At 49.4% G+C, this 24,461-nt stretch overlaps 1 protein-coding gene across 1 annotated transcript in view; it reads left to right on the top strand.

The window, feature by feature from the left end:
• LOC138492090 (N-acetylglucosamine-6-sulfatase-like) overlaps nt 1–13,747 on the top strand; it is a 248,993-nt gene extending 235,246 nt beyond the window's left edge. Inside the window, exons 12-13 of the mRNA XM_069619057.1 lie at nt 9,795–9,902; nt 13,455–13,747. Coding sequence (XP_069475158.1) covers nt 9,795–9,902; nt 13,455–13,637 — 291 coding nt within the window. The 3' untranslated portion in view covers nt 13,638–13,747. The remainder of the gene's footprint in view (nt 1–9,794; nt 9,903–13,454) is intronic.
• The last annotated feature ends 10,714 nt before the right edge of the window (nt 13,748–24,461 follow it).

Raw genomic sequence — 24,461 nt, 5'->3', positions numbered from 1 at the left:
CTACCTGGCGAAGACGATTGCAAGCTACCTGGGAGGCCGCACCTTCCATGTCGCCATGCGTTCTGAGATGTCCTCATCACATCCCATCCGAGCAGGCGTGCCACAGGGATCGAACCTCGGACCCTTCCTGTTCAACCTCTTCACCAACGACATCCCGACAGATCTCCACAAGACCAACCTGGCGCTGTATGCAGATGATGTTGCAGTCATCTCCCAGTCATTCAGCGAAAAGGAAGTGGCAAAGAACCTGCAAGCTTCATTAGATACCATTGCGAAGTGGTACAGTGAATGGAGGATAGAACTGAACACCAGCAAGACAACCGCAACGCTGTTCACCAGAAAGAAGATCAAGGAGCACCCACACATCAGCCTCAACGGGGAGACCATCAAACGGGAGAGCAGCAGCCGCTATCTCGGTGTGACCCTGGACAGCAAACTCAACTGGAAAAGCCACATCGAGAATACTCAGCAGAAGGCAACAGGAAAGATGGCAGCGCTGTACCCACTCCTGAAGAGCAAGTCCATGCCCCTCCAGACAAAGATCAACGTCTACAAGGCGATCATCAGACCAACCCTGACGTATGCCTCCCCAGCACGGATGACCTGCCACGAGCGACACCGGAAGAATCTTCAGATAGTCCAGAACAAGGCCCTGCAGATATCTTCTGGAGCTCCAATCTTCACAAGGATAGCAGACCTTCACAGAGACCTGGACATCGAGATGTTGGACGAACATCTAGCGAAGCTGAGTAAGAACTTCTGCCAAGGACTTGATCAGAACCCGAACCCTCTGATCAGAAGACTCACTGCCACCACTGCAAACCCCGCGGCCCATCACTGCGAAGACCCTGTGAAGCCAGCTCTACTGTGACAAGACCACACAGACCAAGAAGAAAACAAACCCACGACTACATACTCAACCCGAGAAGATGGAGTAATGAGGCTCAAGCCTCGGTATCCAAAAATCACCGCTGATGGATAAAAATCTATCAGCAAGAAGAATATAAAGCGCTGGCGTCTGCTTGTTTTTGCCACCATACAGCTTTGTAACCTAGTTCCTAAATGCAGCAGAAGACAGAGCAGAACCCCCTCCGTGCTATTAAACCTCCAGCCCCTCCCCTCATAGCCCAAGGTGATGTGGGCGGAGACCCTTGAATGCCGAGGGATGTCTCCTGCTTATTATTACACCTGCTAAAGGGAGGTGGGCTCCATAGGGACTCATGCAAGGCCAGCGACATGCATGCACGTGGTGACTGCCATTACCACTTGTTTTCTGGTTGGGGACGTAAAAGGCATGGCAACCTAGGAACCACATGAAAGTATATGTCTTAATACTTCTCACAGCTGGAAACAAACACAATCCCCCTGAGTCTCATTGGAGGAGAGCAGCCAAGGAGCGGAAGGGGAGGAAATTACATGCAGAAAGAGTCGCGCCCGGCCCGATTTCGGGATTTCGGAATCGGTTCCCGGCAAAAACCGAGACTGTAGCCACCCAGCCTTCCAATACTGGGACAGGGTTTATAAAATTAAAAAATTCCCGGGACGGAGGGCGATTTCCCGGGACTGTCCGGGGGAAAAGCAGGACGTCTGGTCACCCTAGCTTTACTGCTTCTCTGTTACTTCAAAGCCCCCTTCTCAGGGGTAGAGACAGCATAAATGCATGGGTAAAAGGTATTCCGTGCCTTTCCCTATGCCCTTCTTAATCCCGTGGGATTTCCTAAATGGGACGGTCACGTTCCCTATGGCTATGGGGATTCCGCATTGCCTCTCTGCGGAATCTGAACTCTGATGTCTCCGGCCAGGAAGGATGCTGAAGTCCTCCACCTTCTGTGTCCTCAGGGTTCGGGGAAACACTGCGTGTGGGTTTTGGGGGGTGGGTGACAGCCCATTGAAGTGTATGGGCGTGTAGGGAGCTTGGCGGGTGAGTCTGCTGATTGCAAGGCAGGTGAGACCCGCCCAAAGCGTATGAGAGGAAAGCTATGCCATGCCTGTCAACCTTTCCACATGAACATGCGAGTGTGCTCTCCATGTACACCTATGGGCCTGCAAGGGGGTTGAGGGAACTGACTATCGCAGGTGTCACCCGCCAAAAGCGGTTGATTGGACAGGTATGCTGAACTGCAGGCAGAGTCCGTTGGGATCAAATGTGATGACGGGCGCCATGTTTATTTATTTCATTGGTGCAGCCATTACGGAGATCCTTGGGAATCACCCGGAAGAAGGCTGTCGCAGGATCGTGGGGCCTAATAAGCGCCCATTGGGATAATCAGGGGAACCCCTGGAAAGGGGCAAGTGTATGGGGGTGTAAGTGGCTTGGAGGGTGAGTGCACTGGCTGCGTGGCTGGTGACTCCCAGCAGAAGCATGTGAGTTGAGAGGTCTGGCTTTGGGCTACAGGGGGTATCACACATCGATGGTGCTGCCCTCAGTGCAGCCTTCCTTCTCAAGAGACTGAAGAGACTATACTAGCACACCCATGGCTGGGCCCAGGACAGCCTGAAAAGTGCTCTCCTGGGCCCAGCCAGGGGTGTGCTAGTATAGTCTCTTCAGTAGCTCTAGGTTTTGGTCGACCCCTGTCAAATACACATTTTAACTGTAGTCTAAGAGCATTTCTGACATTTTAGTAAGATATTAAAAATCGCTTTGAAAACTAGTTTTATAAAATATCCTGCTAGACCTACTCGTTAGTCAGCACTGTGCTGCTACCTGGGGTCCCAGGTTGTGCTTGTGAGGTGTCCCCTACCATCTTTCTGTGAGCACGAGAGACCACTTGGTCAGCTTTTTGGTTGCATGTTTTCACCGGTGCTGGGAAAACACAGAGCAGAACTTCACACGTTTCTTCAGGTTTTCAGAAATAAACATGCAACTATACATCTTGCGTGTCTGCTGATTAACTGCGTGCCATTGCCGGGAGGATACCTGATGGGTTAAGCACTGCAGCGTGAGTGCAACATGCGCTTCTAGGCAGGATGAGAAACAGATCAGTAGAACAGAACCAGTTAACCTATTCTCCAGAGTTTCAGAGCACGCCCTGAGGAAGGTCCACTGACCGAAATGCATCGGCGGCTAAAGACTCTGCAAGACTAATATGGAGAATGAACCAAAATAAAATTGAACGACTTTATTTCATACAAATCAGACATCATCACTGGTGTCCATGAGTGAATGACTATGAAATGATTGAACATAAATCTGAAATATGCAGTAGTATTCACTACATTCATTGGAGACCTCAGGTCTGGTGTAGGTTTCACCAGACAAACCCTTTTGGTCAGTTTCTTTCAGCGGTGCAGTGTACATCGGATCTCTGATGGTTGCCATTAAGCTATTCAGTACCATTATTTACATCAATAGCTATTCTATATACAAGTAGTGCCCACCCTACATCCTTCTTGTATTTCCCAGCTTCAAATTTGCAGCAGGGATTACGCGCCCCTTATCCTTCCGAGGTACATACATAGACTACCATTAAATTGGGTATTGGCATGCCTTATTACAAAGCTAAAAAGTCTGAGGAACCATCGGGAAGAGCTAGCGATATTATGACAAACTGCTCATGGCATCCCGCACTGTATGCCGTTTGCCACTCGCAGGGTAGCTTTCCACAAGGCAGTCTGCGCTTGGCTGTTGGCAACATAAGAAAGAGAACCGGTTCCCGGTTCACTTTTCTCTGTATTCTACAAACGGCGGTGCAGGGTACGGCCTGGAATCATTCCCCACCGACGCAGACTGCCGGTCCCTGGAGCTGTATGAGAGGGGGGACAGGCAAGGGACAGCCTCATACCCGCAGTCCATCTTAGACATAGCAAACGCATGCAGGTCGTGGACTTCCTATAGCTAAGGTTCTCGGTTCCGATGGATATTTAGGGACAGCGTGCTGGTGACTGAAGCATTTCTTCTAGTGATATCCTGCCTGCTTGGGGTAGTGTAGCCCCATGGACAACTGGAGAGCCTGCAATGGATAGTGCCCTGAGGGATGGAGCACCTGGGGCTGATGTTCCTCTGATGACAACATGCCGAGAGCTGGAGTGTCTGCGGGGATAGTGCCCTGAGGGATGGAGCACCCGGGGCTGGTGTTCCTCTGATGACAACATGCCGAGAGCTGGAGTGTCTGCGGGGATAGTGCCCTGAAGGAAGGAGCACCAGGGGCTGGTGTTCCTCTACTGGCAACATGCCGAGAGCTGGAGTGTCTGCAGGGATAGTGCCCTGAGGGATGGAGAACTCAGGGCTGGTGGTGTTCCTCTGATGACAACATGCCGAGAGCTGCAGTGTCTGCGGGGATAGTGCCCTAAGAGATGGAGCACCCGGGGCTGGTGTTCCTCTGATTACAACATGCCGAGAGCTGGAGTGTCTCAGGGGATAGTGCCCTGAGGGATGGAGCACCCTGGGCTGGTGTTCCTCTGATGACAACATGCCGAGAGCTGGAGTGTCTGCGGGGATAGTGCCCTGAGGGATGGAGCACCCGGGGCTGGTGTTCCTCTGATGACAACATGCCGAGAGCTGGAGTGTCTGCAGGGATAGTGCCCTGAGGGATGGAGTACCCGGGGCTGGTGTTCCTCTGATGACAACATGCCGAGAGCTGGAGTGTCTGCGAGGATAGTGCCCTGAGGGATGCAGCACCCGGGGCTGGTGTTCCTCTGATTACAACATGCCGAGAGCTGGAGTGTCTGCGGGGATAGTGCCCTGAGGGATGGAGCACCCTGGGCTGGTGTTCCTCTGATGACAACATGCCGAGAGCTGGAGTGTCTGCGTGGATAGTGCCCTGAGGGATGGAGCACCCGGGGCTGGTGTTCCTCCGATGACAACATGCCGAGAGCTTGAGTGTCTGCGGGGATAGTGCCCTGAGGGATGGAGCACCCGGGGCTGGTGTTCCTCTAGTGGCAACATGCCGAGAGCTGGAGTGTCTGCGGGGATAGTTCCCTGAGGGATGGAGCACCCGGGGCTGGTGTTCCTCTGATGACAACATGCCGAGAGCTGGAGTGTCTGCGGGGATAGTGCCCTGAGGGATGGAGCACCCGGGGCTGGTGTTCCTCTAGTGGCAACATGCCGAGAGCTGGAGTGTCTGCGGGGATAGTGCCCTGAGGGATGGAGCACCGGGGGCTGGTGTTCCTCTAGTGGCAACATGCCGAGAGCTGGAGTGCCTGCGGGGATAGTGCCCTGAGGGATGGAGCACCCGGGGCTGGTGTTCCTCTAGTGGCAACATGCCGAGAGCTGGAGTGTCTGCGGGGATAGTGCCCTGAGGGATGGAGCACCCGGGGCTGGTGTTCCTCTGATGACAACATGCCGAGAGCTGGAGTGTCTGCGGGGATAGTGCCCTGAGCACCCGGGGCTGGTGTTCCTCTGATGACAACATGCCGAGAGCTGGAGTGTCTGCGGGGATAGTGCCCTGAGGGATGGAGCACCCGGGGCTGGTGTTCCTCTGGTGGCAACATGCCGAGAGCTGGAGAGTCTGCGGGGATAGTGCCCTGAGGGATGGAGCACCCGGGGCTGGTGTTCCTCTGGTGACAACATGCCGAGAGTTGGAGTGTCTGCGGGGATAGTGCCCTGAGGGATGGAGCACCCGGGGCTGGTGTTCCTCTAGTGGCAACATGCCGTGAGCTGGAGTGTCTGCGGGGATAGTGCCCTGAGGGATGGAGCACCCGGGGCTGGTGTTCCTCTAGTGGCAACATGCCGAGAGCTGGAGTGTCTGCGGGGATAGTGCCCTGAGGGATGGAGCACCCGGGGCTGGTGTTCCTCTAGTGGCAACATGCCGAGAGCTTGAGTGTCTGCGGGGATAGTGCCCTGAGGGATGGAGCACCCGGGGCTGGTGTTCCTCTGATGACAACATGCCGAGAGCTGGAGTGTCCGCGGGGATAGTGCCCTGAGGGATGGAGCACCCGGGGCTGGTGGTGTTCCTCTGATGACAACATGCCGAGAGCTGGAGTGTCCGCGGGGATAGTGCCCTGAGGGATGGAGCACCCGGGGCTGGTGGTGTTCCTCTGATGACAACATGCCGAGAGCTGGAGTGTCTGCGGGGATAGTGCCCTGAGGGATGGAGCACCCGGGGCTGGCAACATGCCGAGAGCTGGAGTGTCTGCGGGGATAGTGCCCTGAGAGATGGAGCACCCGGGGCTGGTGTTCCTCTAGTGGCAACATGCCGAGAGCTGGAGTGTCTGCGGGGATAGTGCCCTGAGGGATGGAGCACCCGGGGCTGGTGTTCCTCTGATGACAACATGCCGAGAGCTGGAGTGTCCGCGGGGATAGTGCCCTGAGGGATGGAGCACCCGGGGCTGGTGGTGTTCCTCTGATGACAACATGCCGAGAGCTGGAGTGTCCGCGGGCATAGTGCCCTGAGGGATGGAGCACCCGGGGCTGGTGGTGTTCCTCTGATGACAACATGCCGAGAGCTGGAGTGTCTGCGGGGATAGTGCCCTGAGGGATGGAGCACCCGGGGCTGGCAACATGCCGAGAGCTGGAGTGTCTGCGGGGATAGTGCCCTGAGAGATGGAGCACCCGGGGCTGGTGTTCCTCTAGTGGCAACATGCCGAGAGCTGGAGTGTCTGCGGGGATAGTGCCCTGAGGGATGGAGCACCCGGGGCTGGTGTTCCTCTGGTGGCAACATGCCGAGAGCTGGAGAGTCTGCGGGGATAGTGCCCTGAGGGATGGAGCACCCGGGGCTGGTGTTCCTCTAGTGGCAACATGCCGAGAGCTGGAGTGTCTGCGGGGATAGTGCCCTGAGGGATGGAGCACCCGGGGCTGGTGGTGTTCCTCTGATGACAACATGCCGAGAGCTGGAGTGTCTGCGCGGATAGTGCCCTGAGGGATGGAGCACTCGGGGCTGGTGTTCCTCTGATGACAACATGCCGAGAGCTGGAGTGTCTTCGGGGATAGTGCCCTGAGGGATGGAGCACCCGGGGCTGGTGGTGTTCCTCTGATGACAACATGCCGAGAGGTGGAGTGTCTGCGGGGATAGTGCCCTGAGGGATGGAGACCTGGGGCTGGTGTTCCTCTGATGACAACATGCCGAGAGCTGGAGTGTCTGCGGGGATAGTGGCCTGAGGGATGGAGCACCTGGGGCTGGGGTATCGCATTGTTTTAACCGACAGGTGTTTTTTCAAGTAATTCTTAATGAAAAAATTACTTTGAAAAAACTCATCTAAATATATAGGGGTTAAGGGGATCAAAGGGGTTGAGAGGGGTTGGGGTATGGATACAAATATAGGGAAGGGTGGGGGGTCTGGAGGGGTACCCCCAAATATTTTTAAAAAAGAAATTCAATGAGATTTTTCGAAGTAATTTTGTTGAAAAAAATGACTTCGAAAACATTCCTGTCGGCAAATGAAAATAGAATCCGGGGCTGGTGTTCCTCTAGTGGCAACATGCTGAGAGCGGGAGTGCCTGCAGGGATGATGTGCCGAGGAGCACCGTACATGCACAGTTTGCCTGCACATTGCTGGAATATCAATACCATGTTAGCAGATAGTGGATGACCTGCAGCGATAGTGTGTGGGGGCCTTTAGAATGAACCTTTGCTTTGCGTAAGTCACCCCGAGTGGGATGGGTATGCCCAGATGTGGGTCCCGTGCCTGCTGGCCCTAGGAACCCAAACTACTCCTCACTGATGAGGCCCAATGAGGCTGAAACATGTCTATTGCAGAAGGGCGGTATTGCAGAACGGCTGGGACCAAGCAGTTTGGGTCGGACTGCCCCTTTTGGGGTGGGACCAAGCTTGTTTTGCATATGATCTTTCCCCTTTTGTAATGGCTTAGCAGGCGAAGAACGTCGGTCTGGAGGGTTGCCCAAAGCAATGCCAGAGGTTAAGATTGATTCTAAACCTTCCAGCCGTCACCTCCTTTATCTTGCTACAGGAACAGCATGCCAGTAGGTGGAGAATTAACCCCAGGTATAGGGTACTGACTTTTGGAGTGCCTGAAAGTACTTTCAAGTACAGTGTTCTGGAGCTAGGGTATCTACGGGGATACCGTGCTGGAGCTGGATAACTTGCAGCGGTAGCTTGCTTGGGTTAGTTCCTGCCGGGATAATGTGTTGGTGGCTTGAGTATGACCTGCCGGGAAAGCAAACTTGATCTGCCGTGGGTGTGGAGATGGCATCTTGCTGGTGAAAGTATCTGCCGGGACAGCATGCTAGGTACTTACAGAGAGGATTGCAGGGCTTCTGACTGGCACACCAGCTCAGCTTCAGGAATGGAGCCCTCGTTGCTGAGGTATGAACTGAAGAGCTAGTATGCCGTAGTGCAGGGAAAGTATCCTGGGTATGTCCTATTACTTGCCTGGATAGCGTGCTGCCGCTAGAGTGCCTCAGGCTAAGTATGTAAAACGTCTGATGGTGGTTTGCATGTCCTGGCAGAGCTGCCTGCTCTTCCTTGTACTGAGGCTTTCCCGCCCTGGCCCTGTGCTGAGAGTTAGCAGCGTCCCACCCTCGCTTTTTTGGTATCTTATCACTATACTGTACTCTGTCCTTCACTTTTATTCCAAACATTACCACTAACTAACTTGACTTTAGAAGCTAACCCCTTTCCTAACTTCAAACCCTAACCAAAATCCCCAAACACAACCCCTAATTCACCAACTTCATCTCTGATCCCAACCACTAACTAAAATCCTAAACCCAGTCCTCAAAACCAATCATTGAACCCAACCTTGAATCCTAAGGATGCCTAACTCAAACTCCACTTCTAACTCTATTCCCTAAACCCAGTATCTAGCTCCAACCCAAACCTATGATCACCTACCCAACCCCAAAATCAAATCCTGAACACCCACTCTTAACTTCAACCTCAACCTGTAACTCCAACCCTCAACCCAAACTCCCATTACCAACCTAGAACTCCAATGCCTGCACCTATATCTAACTCAAACCCTAATTCCAAACCTAACCTTCAACCTTAATGCCAACCACAAACTGTAACCCCTAAACATAATCCCAACCCCAGCTGTAATGCTGAAACATCACCTACATTTCAACACTAATGCTAACCCAAGTCCAACCCATACCAGTAACCAGTAAAAACAAGCTCCTAATCCCAAACCCTAAATCCAAGTAAAAGACCAACACCTAGACCCAATGCCCACCTCCCCAAACACTAGTCGCAAACCTCTCCACCTCCACCCCAGCAGAACCCAAGCTCTTACCCTGAACCGCGATTCTAACTACACCCCTGAGGCTCCCATGGACCAGCCAATGCTTTTTTAGAGCAGAGCGTCCAGCGCATGGACCATCCAACTCAGAGGGTCTGACCCACCTTGTGCAATCTCCTTATGTTACTTTCCCTATTCATTGACTCCTCCCGCCCGCCCTGTCACCCATCTCTCTCTCTTTGTAACTCCGACATCACTCACTTACCTCTCCCTCCCTCCCCTGGACTCCCACACCTTCTCTCTTAAGAGTGTTTTCCATAGAGTGAGTGCTGCTACAATAACACCCACCATTAACTCTCTCACAACCCTAGTCTCTGCAACTCTCCCAGCACCCACCTCCCTTCCCTCACTATTCACAACCGCCCCCCCACACTCATCTGCATTCCATCTTTTTGCCTGCTGCCTGCCCTCTTTCTCTCCTGAAGGAGTGATTGCCAGCCTGTGCATGAGGTCTCCTACAAAAAAGAATCAGCCCCTGGTCTCGCCATCACTCTTTTTTCTCCTGCCCTCCCCCACCTCCACGACCTTCTTCTTTTGTGTGTGATGTCCTGTACAAGAACACCCATCACTCCCTGCTTGCTCTATCACTCCTCTCCTTTCTCACGTGCCCTCCTCCTTCCGCCACTCACCCTCTCTCACCACCCTCCCTTCTCTTGCAGGAGTGTTTCCCAGACTGTGTGTGTGAGGACGCCTACAACAACACCTACGCCTGTATCCGGACTCTGAGCAGCACCAACCTCCAGTACTGTGAATTCAGCGACCTTGAGGTAAGGGAGTGTGGCCGCATCACAGCCACGGACTAGGGGTACCACTGGCATGCACCCTTCGTTACCAGCCCTTACCATCATCCTCACTCCCAAGTGATCATAACCACAACCCTCAGTGACCATCAACACTGGCCCAGACCTAAGGTCAGCACCAGCCGCAGTGGCCACCACTACCAGGCCCAATCCCAAGCAACCAATCCGCACAGGGCAGTATAGCCACTCCTGGTGGCCACTACCGTCACCACCAGGGACGCCAAGTCACAGCAATGCCAGGGGCAGTGGAAGTAGCTTCTCGGGAAACGTCACCACGTGACCTCTGAATTGATGCTATCACAGGAAGTGATTTCATATGCCATCTGTGCCCAGTGACATTAAAAAAAGAGACCTCACATCTGTAAAAATCAAATCTACCATTAACACAGTGGCAAATGCTAAGAAGCCAAAAAGCAATGCTGGTTTCCAACCATATATCTGTGAGTGCTACCTCCATATAGCATGGTCCCAGTCATTTTATGCCAGCGGCTCACTCGGCAGAACCATCATAGGCCAGTTGCGCTACCTTTCCATGCCAGAGCAGCCGTCTATGGCCAGTTACTGCCATTGGAAAAGCCACATGTGCCAGTAAAAGTCTCTTTCCCATTATAGTAATACTATGCTAGCTACACCCTTACATTCCTGGGCAGAGCCTCACATAGGCAAGTAGCACCCTCTTATGCCAGGTGTATTCTCGTACACCATGAATACTCGCATATAGCCAGCACAGCCACACAGGTGCACGTGCTGTGATCATATGCCAGAGAAAGCCTAATATGCCAGAAAGAATCCATTGGCATGCCAAGGTGCATACGCCCTGTTATGTGTCTCCTCATTGCCAAGGCACAAGCGCCACTGGGCTTGCGGTGCACTCTTGCCCAGCAGTGGCACATGTAAGACAAGGGCCCCCACAGAAAAGGGGTATCAGGTAATATTATCCCCACCAAAAATATCACCGTATATATGGTCGGAGGGAATGGCCATAGGCGATATTTTTAGTTGGGATAATATTTGGGGTTATTGGGAGCGGGGGTTGTGGGGGTGTCCCCCGCTCCCTTTACAATAATATGGGGGTTGCAGGGGTGTCCCCCACAGGTTCCATGCCTAAATATCGCTGGAAAAATATGGCAATATTTTTGTATGGCGATATTTTTGCGGGAATATTAACACATGGAACCAGAAAAGGGTGTCAAAGATGGTCTGAAGTAGGGGATGAGGTTTTGGGTAGGAGTGGGATTGGCAATTTAAGTGTTTTTATAGGGCGAGCTGCATGGAATCGCTTCTAGGTGATCTCAATTTAAGGAGTTGAGTGAAACCAAAAGAGGTGACACCGTGTGGCCAAGTGGAGAAGCCACACCTTGAGCCCATGGTTTCAGAACCTGATGTATCCCGTAGACTACACACCCCGGCCATCCCACGTTTAGATGTACGCTTCCGTACGAAGATTTCTAGTGCATCATGTTCTCTCGTACAGGAGAACACGTGTTTGCTGTTTAATAAATTGGATTTGAAAAGCACCAAGTCACCTTTTAAATCAACCTAAAATTATATAACACTTTTTAATGAAACGTGTTGGGGGAAACAGGAATGATGTATAACCCCTTGGTTTTCATTTGGTTGCACTCTCTAAATTAAAGATCACGTTTTCCAGCTTAATGCTATTCAATGTATCAGCGCTGTTAAGGAGAAAGGCTGAGGTGGTCCTGCTGGGTTTTAAACCTGGGATCCGCTGCAGGGTGAATAATTGCTAGCAGCAAGCACTTCACTCATTGAGCAATCCCCATTCCTTTCGATATAGTGAATAAAGGGCTGGTTTCTGATATGTACAAAAGTACAGAGAAATACGTGCTTTGCAGAATTTGCATTAAACATACAAGATATAAGAGAAATCGCACTAAAGCAAACTGATCTCTCTCTCACACGCACACTCTCTCTCTCTCACACACCCCTCTCTCTCTCTCTCTCTCTCTCTCTCTCTCTCTCTCTCTCTCTCTCTCTCTCACTCCCTCTTTCTCTCCCCCCCTATTACTTATACAGCTGCAGCTCCCTACTTAATATGAAGTCAGACAATTCCACGGTGAGTGCTATTATGGAAAATGTTTAGTTTCTTCATGCCACCAGATGAAGCTCACAATTCTGCCAGCACAAGGAGTCGTACATTTGAGAAGGTGAATGTGCCAAAACACACATAAGTGTCAAAATCAAAGTGATTTCTTTCGGCTGGTAGTGTTTTTTCAGCGATTAATAAAACATTTTGGGCCTCATTACACGGAAGGCAGTAACTATTAGCGCCATGGTTGCCGCCGGTAATTTACCGACCCCGCCATGGTGAATGGTGGAATTACCGCCCCATTCCAAGGTTGGCGGGGCCGTAATTCCCCATTCACCATTGGCCCTTCCCCATTCCCATTTGAGCCCCCATAGGGCTCAATGGGTATGGGGAAGGCGGCAATTACGGTACCGCAGATTGTGGTACCGTAATTGCCTCCAAGGTCCCTTTGCGGTCCTGTCCTTAACGGCTGGTAAAACCAGCCGTTAAGGTAGGGACCAGCAAAGGGACCTCGTAGTAGGGCGTTAAGGTATTACCGGCACCGGTGCCCTTATCGGTGCCGGTAATCCCTTACCGCCATCCGTGTAATGAGACCCTTTAACACCTAAGTGTGAGAGCCGGTAGGCCACGGGTCACAGAGGATCTGCCAACGGTAGCAGTGACGTTCATGAATGCCACACCCAGTAACCACCATTATCCGCTTCCAGCAACATCCCCGTGGCCAACACTGCCTCCACCAGGGCACAATGACCAGTTAGCACCCAAGGATCTGCACATTGAGGCATCCCCGCCATTCCCATTGGCCACCCCTGCTCACACCTCCAGCACACACCCCTTCACAGTGGCCTTTATGTTTCACACATCCACACAGCTCAGACCCAAAGCAGTAACGTTACCCCCAAGATTCCTCTTTACATGTCGGAAGTTTGACTCAATGGCCCTCATTACGAGTTTGGCAGTAGCCATGGAGCTACTAGCTCCATGTCTGCCACCAAACCGGGCTCATTTACCGGGTTCCTGCAATGAGGAATAACCGGATCATTCCAACATTGGAGGACCCGGTAATTCCTCCTTGCAGGAACCATTCCCCATTCCCATTTGAGCCCCGATAGTGCTCAATGGGAATGGGGATGGATGTAACAACGGGCACATTATAAGTGTCCCATTGTTACCTCCTTCTTCCCCTCACAGGACCCAGAAAGCACGCCTGGTTTTACCAGGCTTCCGATCCGGTCCCACGATGGGAAGCTTGTAATCAGCCCTGACAGAATGAAGGGGGCCGGTCCCGTACTGGCCCCCTTCATTCCGTCAGCGCAAGCCTCGTAATGAGGCCCAATAACCCTTCACACATTGACCCCACTTCTTTACAGTGCTTCCTCAATCCCGTTTGCATCCACCCCACCGCACACACAATGTACCCCCATTCCCGACTTCACCTACGCGAATGATGTATGTTTCTTTCCTTGCAGAACTTTGTGGAGGTGTATAATATGACCTCTGACCCCCACCAGCTGACGAATATTGTAGTCACCCTGAAGAAGGAGCACCCGGAGCTGCTGCAGAGCATGAACCAGCGTCTCATCCAGCTGCAGGCCTGCACGGGGGGATCCTGCCGTGCACCCGGGCATCGACGACCCTTCAGGACACACTAAAGATGCCCAAGGGGTGGGTGAAACTGTACAGGCAAACCGCGGGCCCGGACCTTGGAAGGGGCATCCACCCTAAGGTGCTACTGGAAACAAATAAACGCCATCACATTTCACCCTTGTGTCTTCTTTCACAGACACAAACATGTCTGGGCGCGTAAGGGGGATGTGTCTCGCACTGCAGAAAATGAGATTGAAACAGGCGCATGTCACAAGTTCCCTGGCCTATAACCACACAGATAGAATAAAAGGGTCCTCATGGGCAATAGCGTGTCCCCTCACATCACCCTGGTCACAATTCTGCTCACTGGTAGAGGTGAACAAGGCTTCCATCACTCCTTTGGCTCACCCTTGTTAGCATGGCTGAGCTCAAGGCAGAAACTCAGAGGAAGGCGGAGGATCAGCTTTGAGTAAATACGCTACGCTTAGCTAAGCTATGCTGCAAGTTTAAGGCAATGGGAACTAAGCCCCAGACAGGAGTGAAATAACAATAGTGTTTATGAAAATTAAATTAAAAGGGGTTTATACTTGAGCTTCCAGGGAGGGATGCAGCTATAAAATACAAGGATGCACCCATACACTTGAAATGCGGGCAGTGTAAGTCTACGGCGGCGGGACCGTTGGTCATTTCTCAGCCAGGCGATACTTGCAACTCATGCAGGCCCCCATGCTGGGAGAGATACTGGGTGGGTTCTGGCGGTAAATGGACATAGTTTCAGGGCAATGCTGACATAAATACCTTGAAAAGGTTCAACCATAGAGACTCACGATTTTCCTGCTGAGGCAGATTTGGAACTCCTGGGCAGTGGTCATTTCTAATGGAGTATCCCAAAAGTAGGAGGGGTGCGCAGCTTTCATCAGACGGTGCACATTTAGCCCCCGAGCTTCACTACTTAAGGTGGAGGGACCCATGATGGGGTGCCTAACCCCTCTACATGCACTGGCCCTTAAATCACTTTCCCTGCAAGACTTTTAGGTGCTGCTGGTTAGGGAGTACCAGTTTGCATTAGTGCAGGCAAGCAAGCAGGACAATTCCAGTGGATTCCAGCCTGTGAGGGAGACTTCTTGGGGTTTCGGCCGAAAAGACAGAGTTGAAAAGACTTACCGAACCAAATGTCCGAAATAAGGTACTACCAAATGTTCTACCTTCTAAAAGTTCGACTTTTGGTTGAGTAGGTCTTTTCAATTTGGTCTAGGGCTGCGGGGGTGTCCCTCCAACCCCCGCTTACTATACTGTGAGCGGGGGTTGTGCGGGTGTCCCGCAGTCCCAAACAAAATAAGGGTTGCGGCGGGTGCGGGGGTGTTCCCTGCGACCCCTGCTCACTATACTGTTGTCCCCCGCAATTGTCCCGCAGCCCCCCCAAAAGAAAAGGCTGCAGGGGTGTCCCTTGCAACCCCTGCTCAAGCAAGGGTTGCAGGGGACACCCCTGCAGCTGACCCGACAAAAAAAAAGAAGAAAAAGACCCTGCGGCACTGTTTCCCGATCACAGAAGTGAAAGGGAACGGGCATCGCAGGAACAGAGCGAGTCAGAATGCAAGGTAAATAGGGGGGTAGAGGTGTGTGTAGGAGTGTGTTGGGGGTGTGGGTAGGGGTTTGGGTAAGTCGGTAATGTTGAGGAAAGAAAAGAGGGAAGATTATTTCGAAACAAATAATCTTTGGTCTTTTCTCCCTCGAACATTTCCGCTTCGGTCATTCAACCCCAAATCTTCCTGGCACATCCCTATGGTGGCCAAACTTCCAAATGTCCCCCAGGTAGGATACTCTTTTCATCTTGAAGGGGGGGGCATCCATGGCAGTGCCCACGCCCAGGGATGGTGGACAGTCACTCAAACAGGTGAGCATTTCGTCTCTGGAGATTACTTCCCCCAACAGGCCAAGTCATTTGACAAACATAGGCCACTGTGTAGCTGCTCTGAATCCCTGGGAGCCCTCAAGTTGGCACTATTTTTATTTATTTATTTATTGGACATTTGTATGGTGCCTATACAAAAGTGTTTATTTATTCATAGATTCATAACGCGCCGCAGCTCGCAAGCATCAGGGCGCAACAGAAACACGAAGACTGAAGAGATCACGGGACTACGTAAAACAGAGAGGAGAAGGACTCAACATGAGTCAGAAGCTGAGATTGTAGCAGATTACCGAAAGAGTAATGTTTTCAGCTGCTTTCTAAAGGAAAGATAGTTACTTTCCAGCCTAAGATTCGCCGGGAGCTCATACAAGAGAGCAATTGCCTTGGTGGGAAAGGCCCTGCCAAGTCCGGTGGCTTTTACTTTGGTATGGCTGGATTTGAGTAGCCCTTGTTTAGCTGATCTTAAACATCGGCTCGGTTCGTACCAGTTGAATTCCTTTTTAAGGTATGATGGAGCCGAGCCGTATAAGCAGCGATGGACCAACGTCAAGGATTTGAATTTAATGCGCTCCTCTATGGCGAGTAATATGGTCACGCTTGGGTTACCTAGTGATGGATCTAACTGCGTTGTTTTGAATGATTTGGAATTGTTTAATGCAGTTGTTGCTGGACCCAACCATCAATGCATTTCCATAATCGAGTCGGGACAGGATGGTGGCTTTAGCGATGGTGGCACTATTTTTGGCGTTGAGGAATGGCCTAATACGCCATAGTAGTCTCTGATAGTACTGGCAGTTTCTTTTAAGGTATGTGACCTTAAAGGTCTTTTAAGGTTTCCCTGGCGCCACAAGGCAAGAAGGGGGGGGGCATGGAAAATAAAAGGAAAGACAACAAGAACAAAATAAACGGTTGTACTGGCCTTATGACAATCCTACTGTGCAAATGCATGACAAGGTGATAAGTGTGAGGGGGTTGGGGATAGAGGGAGAAGTGCAATAGTGGGGGAGCCCTGGAGGTGGGGGCTGGTAATTTCTATTCAGGCCGGGCGGCAGATGCCCGGGGAAAGAGGGGAGAGGGGAGGAAAAGTGCAGTGGACAGGAGGACTGGGTTGGGATAGTATGGGAAAGGACGCAGTACGCCCAAGGGTAAGTGCTGGCATAGGAAACTGGAAGGGAATAGTGGGGTAGGGGGTTTGGTCTGGTCCCAGTATGACTCTGAAGGGACCAGGCCCCAGTCACAGCGGCAGGGGGAGATCCTAGCACGGGAGTGGGAGAAGGAAGGATGAGGAGACAAGGAAGGTCTTGAGAAGTTTCCGGAATTTAAGAAGATCCGGCTCAAGTCTTAGGGGGCGGGTGGAGGCTGTTGCAGAGGGAGGTACCAGTCGAAGAGATTGGTCTACCTCCCACTCTCTGCTTGGAGAAACCTTTGACCTGCAGAGAGTTGGAGCCAGTGGATCGAAGGATTCTGGCTGGTCAGTATTTCGGGAGGGAAAGCTGGATGTAGAGAGGTCTCAGGTCCCAGACAGCTTTGTGGATGATGCAAAGGGTTTTGAATTTGATCCTTGCAGTCACCGGGAGCCAGTGGAGAGATTTTAGGGCTGGGGAGATGCAGTCCCTCGTTTTTAGGCCAAGGATAAGTCTTGCAGTCCTATTCTGGATTAGTTGGAGTGGGCGAAGGGAGGAAAGAGGAAGGTTTGGGAAGAGGCTGTTGCAATAGTCAAGCCCACAAAGTACCAGGGCTCTGGAGACATTGCGCTTCTGAGGGAAGGTGAGGAAAGGTAGAATTCCCCTAAGGTGATGAAGTTGAAAATTGGACTTCTTGGCAAGGTCCGTGATGTGTGGAGAGAAGGAGAGAGAGGAGTCAAAGATGATCCTGAGGCTTTTTGCATCACAAGTGGGTAAGGGGAGGGGACCCAAGGAGTCTGGCCAGATAGTGAGGGGGGAACTAGGAGCAGGTGATCCAATAAGAAGGATCTCTGTCTTGCTGGCAATGAGGCAGAGATCATTGGCATAACACCATGCCTGAATAGCACTCAGGTATAAGGTAGGAAGATGAGGAGGAGGAGGAGGAAGAGGTAGGGGAAGACAGCTAGAAAGAGAGCTGTGTGTCATCTGCGTAACACTGGAAGTGAGGAGAGTAGGTGGAGATCAGGTGGGCCAGAGGGTCCAGATAGAGGTTGAAGAACCATGGCGATTGGATAGAATCCTGAGGGACACCACAGGTAGAGAGTGAGGTGGGCGAGAGAAAATTACCCTTTTATACCTGGGAGGGTCTGTTATAGAGGAAAGTGGTAAGCCACACCAGAGCCCTGTCCATGATGCCTAGGGTATCACAGAGACGGCTTATGAGGATGGAGTGGTTGACAGTGCCAAAAGCAGATGAGAGATCGAGGAGGATCAAAACAGAAGGAGAGTTAGAGTCCAGAATAAAGAGTAGTTCTTCTCAGGTATTCAGGAGAGCAGTTTCAGTGTCTCTGGCTGCCCTAAAACCGGACTGGTGGTCATGGAGGCAGCCAGCCATTTCAGTGTGAAGGGTCAGTTGGGGGATGACCAGCTTCTCCATGAGTTTGCCTTAGAAAGGGGTGATCGAGATATGTCGATAGTTTGCCAGGTATGAGGGGTCAACAGATGGCTTTTTTAGGAGAGGGAGAACAAGGAAGGAGTTGAGGGAAAGAGCCTGTGACAAAAGAGTGGTTGCAGAGGTCAGCCAAGGCAGGGGCGTGAATGTCGATGTTGTCCTTGATGGGCTATCTGCCAGGGTTCTGCGTAAGAGTTGCAGACAGGATAGAAATTCAAATGGAGGTGGGTGAGAGGCTTAAAGGGTTCTATATGATTTTATCGAAAATAATTAATTGATTTTCTATTTTTTACTGATTGAGTTTGCCGCAATTATATGTGAGGGAAGGCCCTCTTGCAGCTCCCCTCTTAATCCCCCTACATGTTTTATTAATCTAAACCCCCCACCATGTATTTGGGGCAAAATCCGATACAAATAATAAGATGAATTCTCCTTTGATGAATTGTAATGCAGCAAAGGGTGCTGTTACCAGCTTGAGCTAGCACTTCTTAACATCTGAGAAGTCCTCATGGTATCGTAACATCATCGTTTCTCAACTTATTTGTGCTCTTACATAAGGTAACCAAATACACGGGTACTACTGGGATGGAGGGCCATTGAAGAACCGAAGTAGGATGCCCGAAAATCAGATCTGGCAACCCCCTTCTCCCAATACCAATCTATCCTACCTCCCCTCTACTGTCACAGGATATCATCACGCATATCCTACCCTACCCCAAGATCTTCAGTCGAACACTCACACTCGGAGGAAAGCAAGAAAATGTAAAACCCCTTTTTCTAACTATAACCCAGACTTATCCTCTCATCCCTTTAACATCATAAACTACTGTGAGAACCAATCATTTCCTGTCCTGTTAACCTCATTTACTGAGGGTACCAGAGTGAAAGAAGCAATACCAATTTCTTATCCTAAGAACACCGCTAGACAAGATACATGGTATACCCCTTACTTGACAGTGACCTAGTCAACCCCCCCTCAACCTTCATATAATGTATTAAGACACACAATCTTCCTTTTCTCAAGTATCACTCAAGTACTGTGACAAAGAAGAGGAAACCAAGAGGAGCACAGATTAACTATGAGAACACCACTATGGTACTGGGACGACGAAGGTGCAGATAGAGACACTTCAACATTTTCATAGGCCATATCCTACTAACAAGGCCAGGCAGGGTCAGGCAATTGAAATCAACCATGCCCATCTGCAGCCCAAGTCTTCAAGCGAATATAAAAGGAACACCAGCAATCAGCAAAGAGAGTGAGTTGGAAGGAGAGTTGAGAAGCTATGGCTGCCACGGACCAGCTGGAAGAAACATGGGCGCAGAGACGCCGAGGGTCTGTGTGAGGAAGCATCCGGAGAAGCATGGCTAATGACCCTTGTTCCCAGCAAAGAAGAGAAGTCCAAAGAAGGGAGCCGGGAGGCGCCTTGATCCCTTGTTACCTTGGTAAAATGAAATACTCATTCCCCTGGTCCAGGACAGGAGCCCAGGAGTGTCTGAGGGGCAGGTGGGGAGACCCTGACCTCGGATAACAAAGATATTAACCCAAGAATGAAAAAAACACCACTGGTGAGTGAAGCACAGTGGGAGCCCGGTGTGTATTGAAGCAAGCGAGCAAGATACAATGTTACAGCCCGAATGCATAAGACTGGAGACGCGTTGGGTGAAATTGACAAATGGAATTACAAGGATCAGGCCCGGCTCCAGCAGAGGGTCAGGGGGGCCAGGCCCCCCATGATCCAGCCCCTGGCCCCCCCTAGAAAGGAGGCCATGTCAGTGGTGTGATACACCATTAGTAACCAAGGGAGTGGGGGGATGGACGGCACTCTAAACAGTAATCAGCAACCTCAAAGACATTCTGAGAGGCTGAACTGCAGGATTTGTTTTATTGCCCTAGACAATGATTTATGCCCCACAGCCATGAAAATACAAATACCCAGAGGGATGGGGAGCCACACACACCTCTAAGTGAGGTAGCACACATATTCAAGCAGGCTGCCTACAACTATTTTCTCAAACCTACAATCACAATGTTGGTTTCTGTATTTTAAATTGTGTTTATTTTTTGTGAGAATATAATGGTTTTTCACATCATGTTTAATAAAATGGTTAACTGTATCAAGTTATATAAATGACAGGTAAGATGCTTGAACACAGATTTCTGCGCAAGGTGCGTCACCTGACTTGGGGTCCTTACAAATTACATTCAAAGTGTATATTCTGCTGCATTAACTACTTGAGTATAAGTGAAAAGATAAGGTTGGTTGTAACAAAAATGTAATTCTGGAGGGGAGAGTGTAGTAAAATCAATAAGTGATACATGCAGGGCTTTGAATTAAACATTACCACTACCGTTGCTCTGCGCAACATTCCATGACATAATTTTGCAGTATGTCTGTACCATTAGAGAAGGGGACAAGCCATTAGCAAATGAATTTTGGTGCTGCCACCAAAAGGTGCAGGTCATTCTCAATTTCCATCTTCACTGGAACACAAGTAACCACATGGATTTTTAGGCCCTGTGGTCTAGAAGTTTGGGACGGGCTTCTGATATTAGTGACAGGGCCAAGGCTGATATGCAAACAATAGTATGCAAGGCTGGCCAGAGCAATTACGGTGGTTTTAAGTGATTCATAGACTTTTTACCTATTAGGTACAACCAGAACGCATGCAGTGAAACACAGCTAGGATGGCGATAAAATGTGAGAAGAAACACACATCCTATGGGTGTGTCTGTTCATTTACCCACCTAATGACTAGCCATGGCTGTGTTAATACCTCACCAGAAAAAACTAACATTTCTAGAACTCTATGAGCAAGCTCTATAACAAAGTAACACCAAACATGTTGCTGTATAGGGCCTGTCAGTGTTATATCTAAGCATTCTTTTGAGTGTTTCATTACTTAATTACCCGTGTAAATAAGCTCCTGATGTAATAAAATTCTCTTAATGTGTGTCTTCAGCCAGTTGATTTTATAAGCAATATATTTGTCAATGCCTCTGTGATTGCACTGAAGTCATGTCTTAAACAAGCAATCACAATCCACCCGTTTTGGCTTGCTTATAGGTATTAGACATTTGCTAGGCAATGCCATCATATGCCCAGTTACTGCCACTATTTTCCAGCTGTTCCCATCTTATGACCAGGTGGTACCCTTATGTGGTGCCCTTATGGAAGTGTCTGGCAAATGCCTACCCATGCCTAATCAAAAGCCCAAGCCGGTGGCTTTGCCGATGCATGTTGGCTTATGCTTGTCTCCCTAAGTTAATGTGTATATGCCCAGATGTGGGTGCCTTGCTGGCTACACCCTGCGAATCAAGCTGCACTGAGCTGGTCCAACAAGGCCCTACCTGAAAATGATTAGGCTAGGTTGGCAAGTTTTGACAAGTTTTAGATCTTCTCATGCATACTTACCAGTGGGGCTCCGACCTAAATAGAATGTATCTTAGTTTGGAAGCCTAGTCTACTCTGACAGAATGCTTCATGATTCAAACTGATAAGTACTGACTTCATAACCTTAATCTGTTGAGTAACTTTCCAGAGTTTGCAAAGTATGATGTCAATCCTGGGTGCTGGGTGTTTAGGCAGTGCCAGAAATTAAACATGAACACCCACAAAATAAACAAAAAAGAGGAGCGTTTTCTATAATGTTCCAGGGCAAAGTATATAAGGTGTACATCTTTTATAAATAAAAATCAGTATTTCAATATTTACTAAAGAGTACAATCAGAGGTGGATTTAACATTTAGACAAGGGACACATGCCAATGCCCCTCCCCTGCTCTACCATCACCCCTCACATGCAACATCAGGGCTGAACAGGCCCTACCATTGAGGTTGTATCTTTTAACAAGTCTCAGAGGCAGATTATTTACAATAGGATGTGCTATGCCAAATATGCTGTTGATACTCAGTGTCTTTTCACTTTATCGGGTGACCACTCCAAAGACACTGAGGTCATTAATGCCACATACAACCAAATCAAGCTCTGGATGCTGTATAATGGACTAGCCCTGAATAACTTAAAAACTGAGATTACTATCCTGGGCACCAACCCCACGTGGCGCCAGCTTGATCAGTCCTATTCATTCTTTCAAATCGCAGACTGTCTGCTCCCCACTTTGAAAAAACAATAAAAACCTTGGGAGTCACGATTGAGGTCCCATATCAGCAGCCTAGTGTCAAACTCAACATTATATTACATTTATACTTTTGGCACAACTCAGACAATTCCTTGAGGCCTGCAGTTGTGCCACCCTGGCCAGGCCGATCATAGGGAGCCGTCCGGACTTCTGTGGCAGCAGTCTCCTTGGGGTAGGCAAAGGAGAGCTCAATCGTCTGCAAGCTGTCCAGAACAATGCAGTTAGGGTCGTTATGGGGATGCGCAAAACAGATCATGTTTCAACAGCAAACGAGCATTACATTGAATCCCTATTACAAAGAGAATCACATTTCGTACCCTTTGCATTTCAGGGGCTTGGATGTATGGAATAAGCCCTTTTTATATGGCAGCACAGTTGAAGTGGCTATCTAACAGCCGTAATCTAAGATCCAATAACACAGGGTTGCTTTTCACCCCAAAGGCCAAACTGGTACAGATGCAAAATGGATGCTTCTCAGCCACAATTCCTCACTTGTGGAATACTCTCCTGCCTGATTTGAGGCTGTGTGCCAGTCTTCCCAGGTTCAAACGTGTCCTGAAAACCTTGCCTTTTGAGTAAATGGATCCTTGACCTCCACTAGTTTCTCTCAGGTTTCTCCTTAGGCTTCGCTGAGCTTTATGTTTTTTATTGTATGTCATGCCAGCGCTCTTATACCCCCGGGCCACTGTCATTGTGCTTTAGAAATAAATCCAATAAATAAATAAATTAGAAATGAGAAAAGGTAAAAAGGCAGTGATCATTGTTGTGGCACTTAAAAAAATATATAGGGTTTTAAGAAGCTGTTTAAGTGTGATTGTTAGGTGATTAGTAATTAAGGGGATACAGAACAAGCTGTGTGAAACAATAACCTTGACATGCATTTCATTTCACTTTGTGTCTGTAAGAGATTTTTTGTAAATTCTCATTCATTGCTATGCTGGAGCTTGTAGGCTTCCATTCAGGATGGGGAAAATAAAGCTACAGTCATAAGGGATTCTCTTCCAGGTCAAGCAGAGTGGAAGAAGTGGCGCTAAATGCATTTAGCTCCACTTTGTATGAGCTACAGGATTTTGAATGATTTGCCAAGCGAAGTTGGAGAGCAGATCAGACTTAACAAGGCCCCCCTGCCAAATCGTATTGGCATTCCAGCAGCATGTATTTTTAAGTTGGCTGAAATCCAATGGATTCCTATGAGATCTGCCGACTTTTACATGTGGTAAAAGCGGACAGAGTCAAAAGGAATCCATTGCGGATGACTCCCACAATCATTAATTGTGGAGGTGATTTAAACTTTTCTAGACACGTAGTGGTAAAGTAAAGATCAAAAGCGATTTTCACCTGTTTTAATCTTTACTTTTCCAGTACTTGGTGGAAACAATTAAAATTAATGAATGGCCCCTTTTGCAAAAAAGCGTAAACAGGAGAATTCTGCTCTATGCAGTTCAGGATTCAAAACAAAATGCCCCACCTTAATCTTTTCATCAACATGTTTCTACAATGATGAATACATTGTCAAGTTGGTTTATCGTGTGACTGGTGCATTTTTTAAGTTAACTGTATACAATTTAGTACTATTTTAGTTATTGAAAGCCAAACTTCAACACATATTTGTACCAACTTGAGCTCTGCAGATGTTTGGTCAAATATCTATATTTCAGGCTACGTGGAATTATGGCTTTACCACTCAACCAAAGTGTGTGATCCTCAGCATATTTTTTTAATTTCACTATGCCTTGCCTGTTAAAAGTAGGTGCCCCTAGAAGGGATTCAGTTTGCATTACAAGCTATTCCAAAAAACCTCACTCATGACTTAATAGATGGCCAGCACAGGCATTAGGATACACACACACACACATCTAACTTTGAAAATATCCAGGCCACATTTATTGAACAAAATTGTGTCATTCATTACCAGTGACACATCAAACAAAGAGTCATCTCGGACAATTGCATTTTACAACCAGTATGTAAACAGTATGGACCAGACAATGATGTACAGGGGCATGACAGAGGAGCAAGACCCGCTCCTTCATGCCATACTCACCAGGAGCGATACCAGGAGGCTGGAATACCCTCAACCAGCACCGTCTGCATCCTGATGCAGCCCTTACAACCCTAGCACAGCCTTGCACTCTCAAATCAATTGAAATGTGCTGCGAAAATGCAACAAAAAATAACATTTTGTGTTTCAAATTTAATATTGGACATGAACCATTGATGGGAGACATTCAGAATGGGACTAATGTAGGTGTTCAGT

The sequence above is a fragment of the Ambystoma mexicanum genome, chromosome 10 (genome assembly GCF_040938575.1).
Source record: "Ambystoma mexicanum isolate Mex_15411 chromosome 10, UKY_AmexF1_1, whole genome shotgun sequence".
Lineage (NCBI taxonomy): Eukaryota > Metazoa > Chordata > Amphibia > Caudata > Ambystomatidae > Ambystoma > Ambystoma mexicanum.
This window is presented reverse-complemented; position numbering and strand designations above follow the sequence as displayed.